Below are 13,225 nucleotides of genomic sequence, written 5' to 3' on the forward strand. Positions count from 1 at the left end.
CTCTTTCCTTGGCTACAAGGGGGGTGCTGAGCCCTTGAGACAGGCTGAGACACTGAGGGGTGTGGGATGGATCCCTCTGCTCTCAGCAGTGTCTGGGGGCTTTTCAGACCAAACTGGGAGTGTGATCAATCTCCATCTCAGAAAGAAGCAAACCCAGGGCAGTTGGGAACAAGAGAGAGGGACAGAGCAGCTCCCCTCACTCTGCACTAAGCCCCAGACAATCCTCCTGCCTGGCAGGATCTGCTCTGTTCTCCCTGAGCGCATCAGAAGTTCTGAGGGGTTCTGACATCCAGGAACACTCCTCAGGAGAGATGAGGGGAGTCTGAAAATAAACAAAGCCAAACTTTTGGAACTTCCTTCTGCTCTTCTGGTTCTTCTGGGAGTGCAGATGCTGACAAGCACTTTTGCACTGGGACCAGTTTCATCTGACACAGCTGAACACCAGGACAGGCCCCAGTCCCCACCATGGCCATGACCCCAGGGGTGCAGAGCAGGTCTGACCCCTCACAGCCAGTGGGCACAGGGTCTGCTCCTCATGGAAAACGTAGTGAGCCCCAACCAGGGCTCCAGTCATGGAGCTGAAGGAGAGACTCCTAGAAAAAGAAAACCAATGGAGCAGTAAGAGGGGTGTTGGAAAGCAGCTTTGATTTAGCCCAGAATGTTCTGCCCTAACCTGTCACTGTCCTTTCCTCCTTGAACAGGTTCCCATATCCAGAGGCAGCAAATGTCCAACAGCAGCTCCATGGCCCAGTTCCTGCTCCTGGCATTTTCAGACAGGCGGGAGCTGCAGCTGCTGCACTTCTGGCTCTTCCTGGGCATCTCCCTGGCTGCCCTCCTGGGCAACGGCCTCATCCTCAGCGCCGTAGCCTGCGACCAGCACCTGCACACCCCCAGGGACTTCTTCCTGCTGCACCTCTCCCTCACAGACCTGGGCTGCATCTGCACCACTGTGCCCAAAGCCATGCACAACTCCCTCTGGGACACCACAACAATTACCTACAGAGGTTGTGCTGCACAGGCCTTTTTCTTTGTCTTCTTCATCTCAACAGAGTATTTTCTCCTCACCATCATGTGCTACGACCGCTACGTTGCCATCTGCAAACCCCTGCACTACGGGACCCTCCTGGGCAGCAGAGCTTGTGCCCACATGGCAGCAGCTGCCTGGGCCTCTGGGTTTCTCTATTCTCTGCTGCACACAGCCAATACATTTTCCCTGCCCCTGTGCCAGGGCAATGCCCTGGGCCAGTTCTTCTGTGAAATCCCACACATCCTCAAGCTCTCCTGCTCACACTCAGGCTACCTCAGGGAACTTTGGCTCATTCTGTTTAGTGTCTGTTTATTGTTTGGTTGTTTCATTTTCATGGTTTTCTCCTATGTGCAGATCTTCAGGGCTGTGCTGAGGATCCCTCTCAGCAGGGACGGCACAAAGCCTTTTCCACGTGCCTCCCTCACCTGGCTGTGGTCTCCCTCTTTGTCAGCACTGCCACATTTGCCTACCTGAAGCCCCTCTCCATTTCCTCCCCATCCCTAGATCTAATTGTGTCAGTTCTGTACTCAGTGGTACCTCCAACATTGAACCCTCTCATCTACAGCCTGAGGAACCAGGAGCTCAGGGAATCTCTGAGGAAACTGGTAACTGGGTGTTTTCTGCAAACATGGACCGCCTGCTTCCTGTGCAGTGACTTCCAGGGTACATCATGACAGGCCACATCTGCTTTTCCTTTTTTACTTTTTTTCCTTTTATTCACTTTTTGATGGTTTCAATAAAATCATTATTTTTCCCCTTAAATTACAGTAGTTGAACATGAATACCAGAAATGACAAACTGACAAGCTCATAACATATTACTACTTAAAATATAAAATGTGTGACTGAAAAATAAAGACAAAGATTATGGGTATGCATGAATGTAGAGAGAGTGAGTTGGCCGCCAGAATGAGTGAGAGATTGTGTGGACGTGTGAACGCATGTGAACCAAAATGCACCTTATGCCATATACCTGAAACAAGCACACTCACACAGCAAACACTACCTCTGCCACATCCCCCTAATAGGGGATAGCTGAGAACAAGACATTCCTCCCCCTAAAACTTTTTTTTCTTTAAATAAAAGTAAGTTTTCCCCAGTTACATATAGACCCTCAGATAATAAAGTTTTTGTTCTACCCAAATGCATGAGACCCTTAAGTAAATAGGGTTTAAGTAAGAAAAAAATTACTATGTCAAAAAATATCCTGTTGAAAAGTAGTTAAGGATTTTAAAAGTGCACTGGTTTATATCTTGTTATTAATAAAACCAGGGGAATTGTGGGGTTTCGGTTATAGTATGGGTGCTGGTGAGGCATGCAGGCAGTTGTAGTTCTTACTCTATCACACATGTGCAGTTAAATGATTGTGTATGACTGGCTAAGGAAGTCATTTTTGTGACCTGTTACCATTTGAAACTACTTTTTAAGCTCTTGTCTCTTTCAACAAAGGATACTTTTTTACACACCACATTGGTGTCTCTCTGGTCCCTAGGACCCTTTATTTATTTTATTAATACTACTGCTACAGAATCTGGCATTTTCCCCTGGGGAAGTTCTCAGGGCTCCCAAAGAGCCTGGACGTCACTTGCTGTCCCGGGGGCTCCATGGTGACCTCCCAGAGGTCATCCTGAGGAATCTCCTGGAATCAAAGACTCTGCAGGGACACTGCAGGGCCATGTGGAGTCCAGGGGCCATTGAGACACTGGGGAAACTCATGAAATGAAGTGGCCACTGTGACACTTCAGGGCCTCCTGGAACCATCTCCCTTCGGAAACAGAAAGGGATGCGTGGAAGGGTTTCACTGACAACAGGAGAATTATGGAGAGGGACCTTTACACATCCAGACTTTGATGTGTCCACACATCTCTACCTGGGTGTGGGTGTGAACTGACTGTGGTGTGAGTGTCGATATTGGGAATCTATAATTCAGTCACTGTGAAAATTGTAGTAAATGCTATTGAATCCCTTGGTAACTGTGAAGTTGGTCAATGATTAAGTGCTACTAATCTCTGTTGCCCCCTTATCTTTGTGTCCAAATCCTTTGCACCCTGACCGTCTTGCATCCTAAAGGTTCTGTGTAAATCATTGCCTTTCATAGAAAAAATATAGTTCTGTGACTTCCACTTAAAAATTTTCCTCCTCAGCTAAACTACAAAACAACTCCAATTAGCTGCTGAAGACAGGAAGATAATTAAAAAAAGGATAATAATTTGTTTTTCTGTATTTTAATGAGCCCCATGGTGTGTTTAGCGACGAGTTCATCATCCTCAAGTACTTAGAGAAGACTGAAGAAGCTGCTCAAGAAGTCAGAAGCCAAACTCCCAGTCTCTTGAAGCATTACTGGGCCCCACTGAGGGCAGGCACTGACAAAGCCTCCCCAGGGACTCCTTAGAGCAGATCCTTGCAAGCCAGGAGTGCAGGTAGACAAAGGCTCTGGGCAGTGTCACAATTGTCCCCTGATTCCATGAGACAACATTCCTAATTCACAGTCCAGACTAGAGGCAAATCACAGGAAGGGCCATGGTTTGTCAGGACTTGCTTTATCTGAGTGAGCCCTGGGGGGCTTTTGATGCTGAGTCCTTGAACCTCAGGTCCTGAGGGGAGATTGTACAAACCTGTCCATAAGTGAAAGTCAGAAGGAAAACCCAAAGTATCTGGAAGCATTAATGAGTCCCCACTGAGTGTCACTACTGGCAAAGTCTCTCCAGGGACTAATTAAAGCAGAGAATTGGAGGCCATGATTGCACAAACCTCTTCAAAACTCAGAGTCAAAGTACCTTAACAAACCTGTGGTACCTTGAAGCTTTAACAAGCCCCACTGAGGGCCATTCCTGACAAAGGCTCTCAAGGGACTCCTTAGAGCAGATAATTGGAGGCCATGACTGAACAAACCTCTCAAAGACTCAGTGTCAAAAAGAAGTGTCTTAACAAAGTTACCTTGAGTGCCTTGAAACATTTATGAGCTACAGTGAGTGTCACAACTGACAGAGTCTCTCAGGAGACTCATTAAAGCAGATAATTGGAGGCCATGATTGCACTAACCTCTCAGAGACTCAGTGTCAAAAAGTTAAGTGTTTTAAGAAACCCTGAGTGCCTTGAAGCATTAATGACCCACTGAGGGTTGTCACTGTCTGGGGCTCTCAAGGGACTCAGCAGATAATTGGAGGCCAGGGTTGCACAAACCTCTCAGAGATGCAGAACCAAAAGAAAACCCCAAATTGCTCTGAAAATCCTGCAGGCCCTTGAAGCCTTAAGGAGCCCCCCGAAGGCCCCTCCTGACAAAGCCTCCCCAGGGACTCTGCAGCAGCTCCTTGGAGGCCCTGAGTGCAGGGAGGCAAAGGCTCTGGGCAGCAGTTCAGCTGCTGAGAAAAGCCTGGCTGGCTTTGGGGAAGTTTCCTTCCTTTTCAGGCTTCCTCCAGCTTTGGGAAACACTGCTTGGCAGATTGGCACCACCTAAGAAGGGCTCTGGCAGGTTCCTGGGAGCAAAGCCGGCCTACCCTGGGCTGCAGCCCAGATCTTTGGAGCAGGGAGACACCTGAGAGTTCAAAAGAGGAGGTTGCATCTTTGACAACATTTGGGGACAAGCAGGCATTGCTGGTATGTGGATCATCTGCATGTGAATGGTTGCTCTGACTTCAAGCATTCAATTGAAATGAAGGTGGGTATCTCAGTGATTTTTTTTGGTTTTAAATAGGAATATTTCCTTTTTCTGTGTAATTATATTATGAAGTTGGTAGATTCGAAAACAATCATGGTGACTTTTCTCTCATGCAAACTTTAATTGTATCTTGGATGTTTTGAATGAGAACTGTATGAGACAGATCAAACTCACAGGAAAATGGCACAAATCCTGTGGGAAAACATGAAAAGTCTTAGGATGACATGTTTGTGGAATTCAGATTTTCTCTTGAAAAAAGTCCCTGGACTTGTCCCTTGGCTGACTGGATATTGATGTTTTCTGACCTGCTGTTCTCCTCAGTAACACCTCAGAGTTTAGGAAGACTCCTCCCTGGGTGTTGGTGTCAGGTCAGTCAGCAGGAAGGGCAAGGTGTCTGCAGGTTGGGCAAAGATCTGCGAGCGCTGGCACATCCCAGTCCCTGCTGCAGCATCCCAGGCCCATCCCAGCAGGGTTCCCTTTTGCCAGGGCTCCTGCAGGGCTGTGAAGCCGGGCTGTGCCCCCCAGGCTGCCCCACGCTGTCCTGCAGAGCAGGGTCCTGCAGCCCAGGGGCTGTGCCGGGGCAGCAGCTCTGCCACCTGCCAGGGGCAGCCTCAGCCGGGCTGGGGAGCTCCCTCAGGGCTGGGCAGGGGCTGTGGGGGGAAAGAGCAAAGCCTGGCAGGGCAGGGCAGGTTTCTTCCCTGATCAGCTGAGAGTTTCCTGGGGCAGGGCTGCTGACACAACCAGAGCAGCCCAGCACATTTTCCAGGGATACTTCAAGGGGAAGGTCCAAGGAGGGATTTCTCTCAAGCTCTCAAGCCACATGCCTGGTGGTTTGAGTTCCAGAGGGACCTCTGAGGAGCTGCACAGGGCTGAGAACACCTTCCTGGCACTGGTGGTGTGTGGGAGGTGGCCCAGCTGGCTCAGGGGGAGGCTGCCCTGAGTGCCCAGTGGGCTCTGCCCTGGCCTCTCCCAGCTGGCCCCTCCCTGTGCATTCCTTGTTTCTCAGCTTGCCCAGTGCAGAGGGGCAGAGCTGCTGTGGAGAGACTCCTAGAGAAGGAAAACCAATGGAGCAATGAGAGCATGTTGGAAAGCAGTTTTGATTTTTCTCAGACTGTTCTGCCCTAACTTGTAACTGTCCTTTCCTCTTTGAACAGGTCCCCATAACCAGAGACAAGAAATGTGCAACAGCAGCTCCATGGCCCAGTTCCTCCTGCTCCTGGCATTGTCAGACAGGCGGGAGCTGCAGCTGCTGCACTTCTGGCTCTTCCTGGGCATCTCCCTGGCTGCCCTCCTGGGCAACGGCCTCATCCTCAGCGCCGTAGCCTGCGACCAGCACCTGCACACCCCCAGGGACTTCTTCCTGCTGCACCTCTCCCTCACAGACCTGGGCTGCATCTGCACCACTGTGCCCAAAGCCATGCACAACTCCCTCTGGGGCACCACAACCATCTCCTACACAGGATGTGCTGCACAGGTCTTTTTCTTTTTCTTCTTCATGTCAGCAGAGTTTTCCCTCCTGACCATCATGTGCTACGACCGCTACGTTGCCATCTGCAAACCCCTGCACTACGGGACCCTCCTGGGCAGCAGAGCTTGTGCCCACATGGCAGCAGCTGCCTGGGCCACTGGGTTTCTCTATTCTCTGCTGCACACAGCCAGTACATTTTCCCTGCCCCTGTGCCAGGGCAATACCCTGGGCCAGTTCTTCTGTGAAATCCCACACATCCTCAAGCTCTCCTGCTCACACTCAGGCTACTTCAGGGAAATTGGGACTTCTTGGGGTTAGTGCCTGTGTAGCATTTGGTTGTTTTGTTTTCATTGTTTTCTCCTATGTGCAGATCTTCAGGGCTGTGCTGAGGATCCAGGGACGGCACAAAGCCTTTTCCACGTGTCTCCCTCACCTGGCCGTGGTCTCCCTCTTTGTCAGCACTGGCACATTTGCCTACCTGAAGCCCCCCTCCATCTCCTCCCCGTACCTGGATCTGGCTCTGTCAGTTCTCTACTCGGTGATGCCTCCAGCCCTGAACCCCCTCATCTACAGCCTGAGGAACCAGGAGCTCAGGCATGCCATAAGGAAAATGATGACTGGATGCTTTTCAGGAGCAATAACCTGCTTCTTTTCTTCTGCAGGACACCCACTCTGCAACCCTTCACTGGCCCAGCCTTCCTTCTAAAGCTTTTGAGATGTGGTGGTGGGGGAGTCTTTCCTGTATTTTTTCCTTCTTTAATGTTGTTAACACAGAAATTTATTCTTCATCCCATACCTAATTGACTCTCTACTCTCTTTGTTTTGACCCACAGTTGTGTAAATGAGGAATCATTCTCTATGTGCGTTTAAAGAAAATAAAAGTTCCTGCAGCTACTTTGTCAAAGATCCTGCCTTTGTTATTCTGTGCATGAGGAATCACAATCTTTGAGTAGAATAAAGGACTTGAATCCTTTTTTACAGATTCTTGCTCCAAGAATTCCCTGCAGCAGGAGGGCAGTGCCTGTGTGCAGAAGAGAAGCGGTGAAGAGTCCTGGGATAGCAGCACTGCCAGGGAGCAGCAGCTCTTGGGCTTTTCAGAGATGCTCTTTTTCCACTGCCTCCCTCTCCTTTCTGCTCCTTGCCCAAGGCCTGAGTGCTCTGGCAGCTCAGTCACTGCTGTGGGTCAGTGCTGTGACCATGGTCAGGGAAAGGCCCTGGCACTGCTGGGACAGAGCTGGGCTCCTTAACATCATTTCCATCAGGGAAGGGGATCCCTCTGGGCAGCTCCTGAAGACTCTGCTCTTTTTAAAAGGTTGGTGTAAAGAATAAGCCAAGGAATAGACTCTCCAAGGTCTCCTGGCTTGGCTTGTTTACCCATTCAGGCCGTGCAGGGAGAGAAGGACTCACTGTGGTCCTTCAGTGCCTGAGACCTGGGTCAGATGTTGTGTGCTGGTGGCCAGCGGCAAATGGTCTCCAGGTCACCTGCCTGGGGCTCTGCAGCTTGTGCTGGCTCTGATGGCAGGGGAGGACTTGTGTGTGGGAAATGAGGAAGTGCAGGAGAGCACAGAGGATCTGCAGGGACAGCCTGTCCCATCCAGTCAGCAGTGACTGGAGCCCTGGAGCAGAATCCTGCCCAGGGTGGAGTCACCCACAGGTAAAGTAGTAAATGTCCCTGGGAACTGGTAAAGGAGAGTTCTGCAACCCCAGGGGACGCAGCAGGAACAGAGAAAGGACTCTGGGCAGTGACTCCTCTTGCCCTCAGTGAACTCCCACTGTTCCTGCCCAGCTCAGGCAGGGCTGTACCAGAGCCAGGGCTGGGCTTTCCAGGAGGGTGTCCTAAGAACTCTGCAGCCCCCAGGCTGGATGGAGTGGAGCCCTGCCCTGCCCTCTGTGCCACTGCAAACAGCCCATGGTCCTGCCCAGCCTTGTTCTTGGCTACTGAGCCTTCCAGGGAGATGGAAGAGGGTGGAGAGGAGCGATCCCCATCCTGCTGGCTCTGCTTCCCAGCCTGACCAGCATGGCCAGGGCAGGCTCAGCCCAGGGTGCCACAGCCCCTCCCTCTGAAGAGCAGCCCCTCCACCTCAGGGCCTTGCAGGGATCCCAGGCTGGGATCTGCAACTGCCCAAGGCAGCCTGGACACACTGCCCTGGGCAAAGGGATGTGCCTGGAGAAGAGCAAGGCAGTATTTCTGTGCCTGCACAGAGGAATCCATGGCACAGAGAAAGCTCTTTCTGCAGCCCCCCTGGGGACAGGCTGCTCTGTCCCTGGGCCAGGACTCTGTGCTGGGTTGGGCAGAGGGGCTGGCACTGAGGGGCACAGTCAGGCTGTGCTGGGCATCTCCTGCAGATGACACCAGGGCTGCTGCAGTTGCCCTCAGCTCCATTTGCTGCTGCCATGCTGAGTGTCCAGCCCCTGAGTTGATGGGGAGTCTGAGACTCCTCTCTGTGCCCCAGGAGCTGCTGTGCCCTTCAGAGGTGCTGGAACTGTGGGGGGAGTGCCCAGAGCTCTGCAGCACCCTGGAGTGGGCACTGCTGTGGGGCCAGAGCAGACTGGGCTGCTCTACCAGTTGATTTCTAGAATGAAATAACTTTTAATTTTCTCCTGAACTATCATAGGAATAGTGAGAAACACAGACTGTGAAAACATTCCTTGTGGACCATTACCCTCTTTGTAACCTCAATCCCCATCACTCCTCAAAAGTGCTGCCCCTCACACTGGAAAGAATCCACTGTTCATATTCCAAGCCAGAAAAAGCCCAAACCCAGAATTCCAGACTCTTATTTGTCCTCTAACATCCACCCCAGCCCCAAACCTGTATTACAAGTATTAAAAGCCAAGCTTTAATCCTGACTGAGCCCAAAAAGCTCTTCCCCTAATCATGAACAACCTACCGGCAGAACAACAAACCTCACAAAGTTCTGCCCAATCCCCACCCTGAACTCTAAAGCCCAAGCCCTGACCATGAAGCACCCCCAGAGCCCTTGGGAGCAGGGCAAGGACCTGCAGGGCCCAGAGCAGCCCCAAGGGGTTGGCAGAGCAATGGGAGGTGACCTGGATCTGCTCAGCTCTGCAGGGACCCCCAGCAGAAGGGCCTGGGCTCTCTCAGGGATGTCCTGGGGCACAGGGGCTCAGCATTAAAGCCAAGAAGGCCAAGTGCACATGGCAGCAGCCAGAGCTGGGGGACAGCAGAGCCATCAGGGAGGGCCCAGAAATGCTGCTGGGAGGGGGGTGGGAAAGCAGGAGGGGTGTGTGCAGCCTGCAAGGCCAGAGGAGCAGCAGGGCCAGGGGAGCACAGCCTGCAGCAGAGATGGCCAAGGGCTCTGGCAGGGCTGCAAGGCCCAAAGGCACCCAGGCCTTTGTGCCCTTGGCTCTGGCAGCTGCCTCTGCCCCTCAGGCCACCACAAGCAACTTTCCTTTGTCTGCCTGCACTGCTGGCCTGCAAGGATCTGCTCCAAGGAGTCCCTGGGGAGGCTTTGTCAGTGCCTGCCCTCAGTGGGGCCCAGCAATGCTTCAAGGGACTTGGGCTTTGCCTTCTGACTTCTTGAGCAGCTTCTTCAGTCTTCTTTCAGTACTGCAGGATGATCAACTTGTCTCTAAACACACTGTGGGGCTCATTAAAATACAGAAAAACAAATTCATTTCCTTCCTTTAATTGTCTTCATGTTTTCAATTCTTCAACAAATAATTGGAGTTGTTTTGTAGTTTAGCTAAGGAGAAAAATTTCAAAGAGCAGCTCGCAAAAAATAGCTATTTTTTTATGAAAGGCATTGATTTCCAAAGAACCCTGGGATGCAAGAGGGTCAGGGTGCAATGGGTTTGGATCCAAAGATAAGGGGGCAAAAGAGATTAGTAGCATTTAATCATTCAACAGCTTAACAGTTATCAAGAGATTCAGTAGCATTTACTACAATTGAACAGTGACAGAATTATAAATTCACAGTAACAACACTCACACCAGAGTCAATTCACACTGATGTCTCAGACCTTTTTGGGGTTTTATAACTTTTTTATATTTTAGACCTAGTTGTGTAGTGAATATATTTTAATGGAGCTGTATTATATCCATCACCCTTAACATAGTAGTTACACACACCCAACCCTACTACCCCATTCCATATCAATCCCTCTATCCTCTATACTTCTGACCTGGACCAGAAGACATCACACAGACACAGTGACCTTCGAGGCAGAACTTTTTAGGAACTCCCAAGATTGTGTGTGCTGTGAAGAAGATGAAGATGAAGAAGAAGGGATCCCAAAGGCTCCAAACCCAATTCCTGAAGGAGTTTGTCAGGGGGCAGAACCAGGGCTGCATAAACCTGGGATTGGATGGACCTTATTATCAAATCATAGAACCCCTGTCTGGGGGGACACACATGGCATGTGTTCCTCTAGGCCTCAGGACTCATTAAAGGACCAGGTCTCTTTATCTTATCTCCTACCTGAATTGGCCTGGAGTCTTTTTCTCCATGGTCTCTTAAGGCAACAACACCCACACCCAGGCAGAGATGTGTGGACACATCAAGATCTGGGTATGTAAAGGTCCCTCTCCAAAATTCTCTGGTTGTCAGTGAAACACTCCCACACATCCCTTTGTTTTTCCCAACAGAAAAGGTTCCACGAGGCCCTGCAGTGTCCCAATGCCCCCTTCATTCCATGAGTTCCCACAGTGTCACAGTGACTCCTTGAGGTCACGAGTTTCTGTGCTTTCCATGTTACCTTGGGTTGATTGAGGACCTGCACTGTCTCACTGGGCCCTTGATTCCACCAGGTTTGACAGTGTCACAATGGTCCCTTCAGCTCTAGGAGGCCCTGAGGGATCACAATGGCTCTTTGATTCCATGGTATTCAGTAGTGCATTAGTGGTCCCTTCATCCCATGAGTTTCCCCAGTTCCCCAATGGCCCCTGGACTCCACATGGCCCTGCAGTGTCCCCACAGAGCCTTTGATTCCAGGAGATTGCGCAGGACGAGCCCTGGGAGGTCCCCATGGAGCCCCCGGGACAGCAAAGTGACCTCCCGGCTCTGGAGGAGCCCTGAGAACTTCCCCAGGGGGGAGGGCCGGATCCTGCCCTGGGATGGGGCAACCCCAGCTGGACAGACACACTGGGAATGAGAGGCTGGGAAGCAGTGCCGGGAAAGGGCCCTGGGGGTGCTGGTGGGGCCAGTTGGCCCTGAGTCAGCAGTGCCCTGGCAGCCAGGAGGGCCAAGCCTGTGCTGGGGCATCAGGGAGGGGATTGTCCCGCTCTGCTCTGCCCTGGGGCGGCCTCACCTGCAAGATTGGGGCAGTTTGGGGGCACACAATGGAAGGGAGAGATTGAGCCATTGGAGATTGTCCAAAGGAGGGCAATGAAGAAGGGGAAGGGCCTTGATTTGAAGGTGTGTGAGGACACTGAGGGCACTTGGTGTGTTCATCTGGAGAAGAGGAGACTGAGGGGAGACCTCACTGCAGTCACAACATCTTGGGGAGGGGCAGAGGAGGGGCAGGCCCTGAGCTCTGCTCTGTGAGGACCAGGGACAGGACTGAGGGAATGGCCTGGAGTTGTGTCAGGGCAGGGTTGGGCTGGATTTTCAAAAAGGTTCTTGCCCCAGAGGGTGGTTGGGCACTGAACAGGCTCCCCAGGGCAGTGGGCACAGCACCAAGGCTGACAGAGCTCAAGAAGTGTTTGGATGATCCTCTCAGGCTCATGGTGTGAGCCTTGGGGATGGTCCTGTGCAGGGCTAAGGATTGGACTGGATGATCCTTGGGGGTCTCTTCCAACTCAGCATATTCTGTCATTCTGGGATTATCAACCCTGTGTTCAGCACAAATCCAAAACACAGCCCTGCACTGGCCATGGGGAAGAAATTTAACTGGACTCCCCCTGAAAGCAGCACACCCATTATGGGCTCTCACAGAAACATCCCACAGTCCATTTGCCACCTGGAACCAGTGACTCTGAGTTCCTGCTTCCCCAGCCCCAGGGATGGTCTCCTGGTCTACTCATTCCTCCACACTCTTCTCAGTGATGGCCTCAGTGGGGCTTGGTGACATCCTCAGGAACTTGGAGGTTTCCTGGGGAATTTTACTTTCCTGGAGTCTTGTTCAGTCTTCAGATCCTCAGTTCAGGAATTCAGTGCCAAAGGGCTCATTAACACTCAGAACATCTTAAGGAGACAAAACTCTGGGAATAATTTACTTTTAACTCTTTCATTCTTTTTTGGTTTATTAGAGAGATTTCACAGGCACACTCCACAGTCTTTTTGCCACCTGTAACCAGTGACTCTGAGTTCCTGCTTCCCCAGCCCCAGGGATGGTGTCCTTTGCTCATTCCTCCACACTCTCTTCTCAGTGATGGCATCTTAACCAGACAAGCCCCTGGGAATAATTTCCTTCCAAGTCTTTAATTCTTTTGTGGTTAATTATTCAGATCTCAGAAGTGCAATCCAAGTGAATACGCTGTATTAAAGTGTGTGGCCTGTTTACTTTTTTACCATTTTTACATGGATATCAGCAATCCCCAGTCAATATTGATCCCAAGCACCTCCTAATTCAGTCTGAATTTCTACAAAAATGAAGACCTTTGTGTCTGACAATCCATCATATTTTATCCCTATCCCCACCCCACCATTCCCTCATCCAACCCCTGGGACTCAAAGCAGCCTTGGACAAATCTGAGCTTCCTCCACTAAAGGCTGGACCTGCAGGTTTCAGCTCTTTAGCACCAACTCCCACCTGCTTGGCTTGGAGAAAGAGCTGCACAAGACAGGGGGTTTCTGTGGCTGGGTTTTGGTAGTGGGGGTCTACAGGGGTGACTTCTTTTAGAATCTGCAGAAGCTCCCCCTGTGCCATGGAGCCAATGCCAGCTGCTCCAGGATGGAGTTCCTGCCACTGGCCAAGGCTGAGCCACTTAGGAGTGACAGTAACACCTGTGGGATAACATATTTCAGAAGAGAGGAGAGTTGCACATTAAAAATTCCAGCCTGGGAAGAGCAGAGTGAGAACATGGGATAACAACAGAGACACCAAGGTCGGAGCAGGAGGGCCAGGAGAGACCCACAGGAGCAGGGGAAGGACTCAGAGCTGAGGCCCCC

General features: G+C 51.2%; 1 protein-coding gene across 1 annotated transcript; it reads left to right on the forward strand.

The window, feature by feature from the left end:
- Positions 1–724: 724 nt before the first annotated feature.
- LOC126652493 (olfactory receptor 14C36-like) lies at positions 725–6,756 on the forward strand (the record flags this gene model as incomplete). Its single annotated transcript, XM_050339246.1, has 2 exons — positions 725–1,346; positions 6,482–6,756. Coding segments are annotated over exons 1-2 (897 nt in total), but the record flags the coding sequence as incomplete, so codon positions are not given.
- Positions 6,757–13,225: the final 6,469 nt, after the last annotated feature.

This window comes from Myiozetetes cayanensis, unplaced genomic scaffold (genome assembly GCF_022539395.1).
Source record: "Myiozetetes cayanensis isolate MyiCay16 unplaced genomic scaffold, myiCay2020 scf896, whole genome shotgun sequence".
Taxonomy (NCBI): domain Eukaryota; kingdom Metazoa; phylum Chordata; class Aves; order Passeriformes; family Tyrannidae; genus Myiozetetes; species Myiozetetes cayanensis.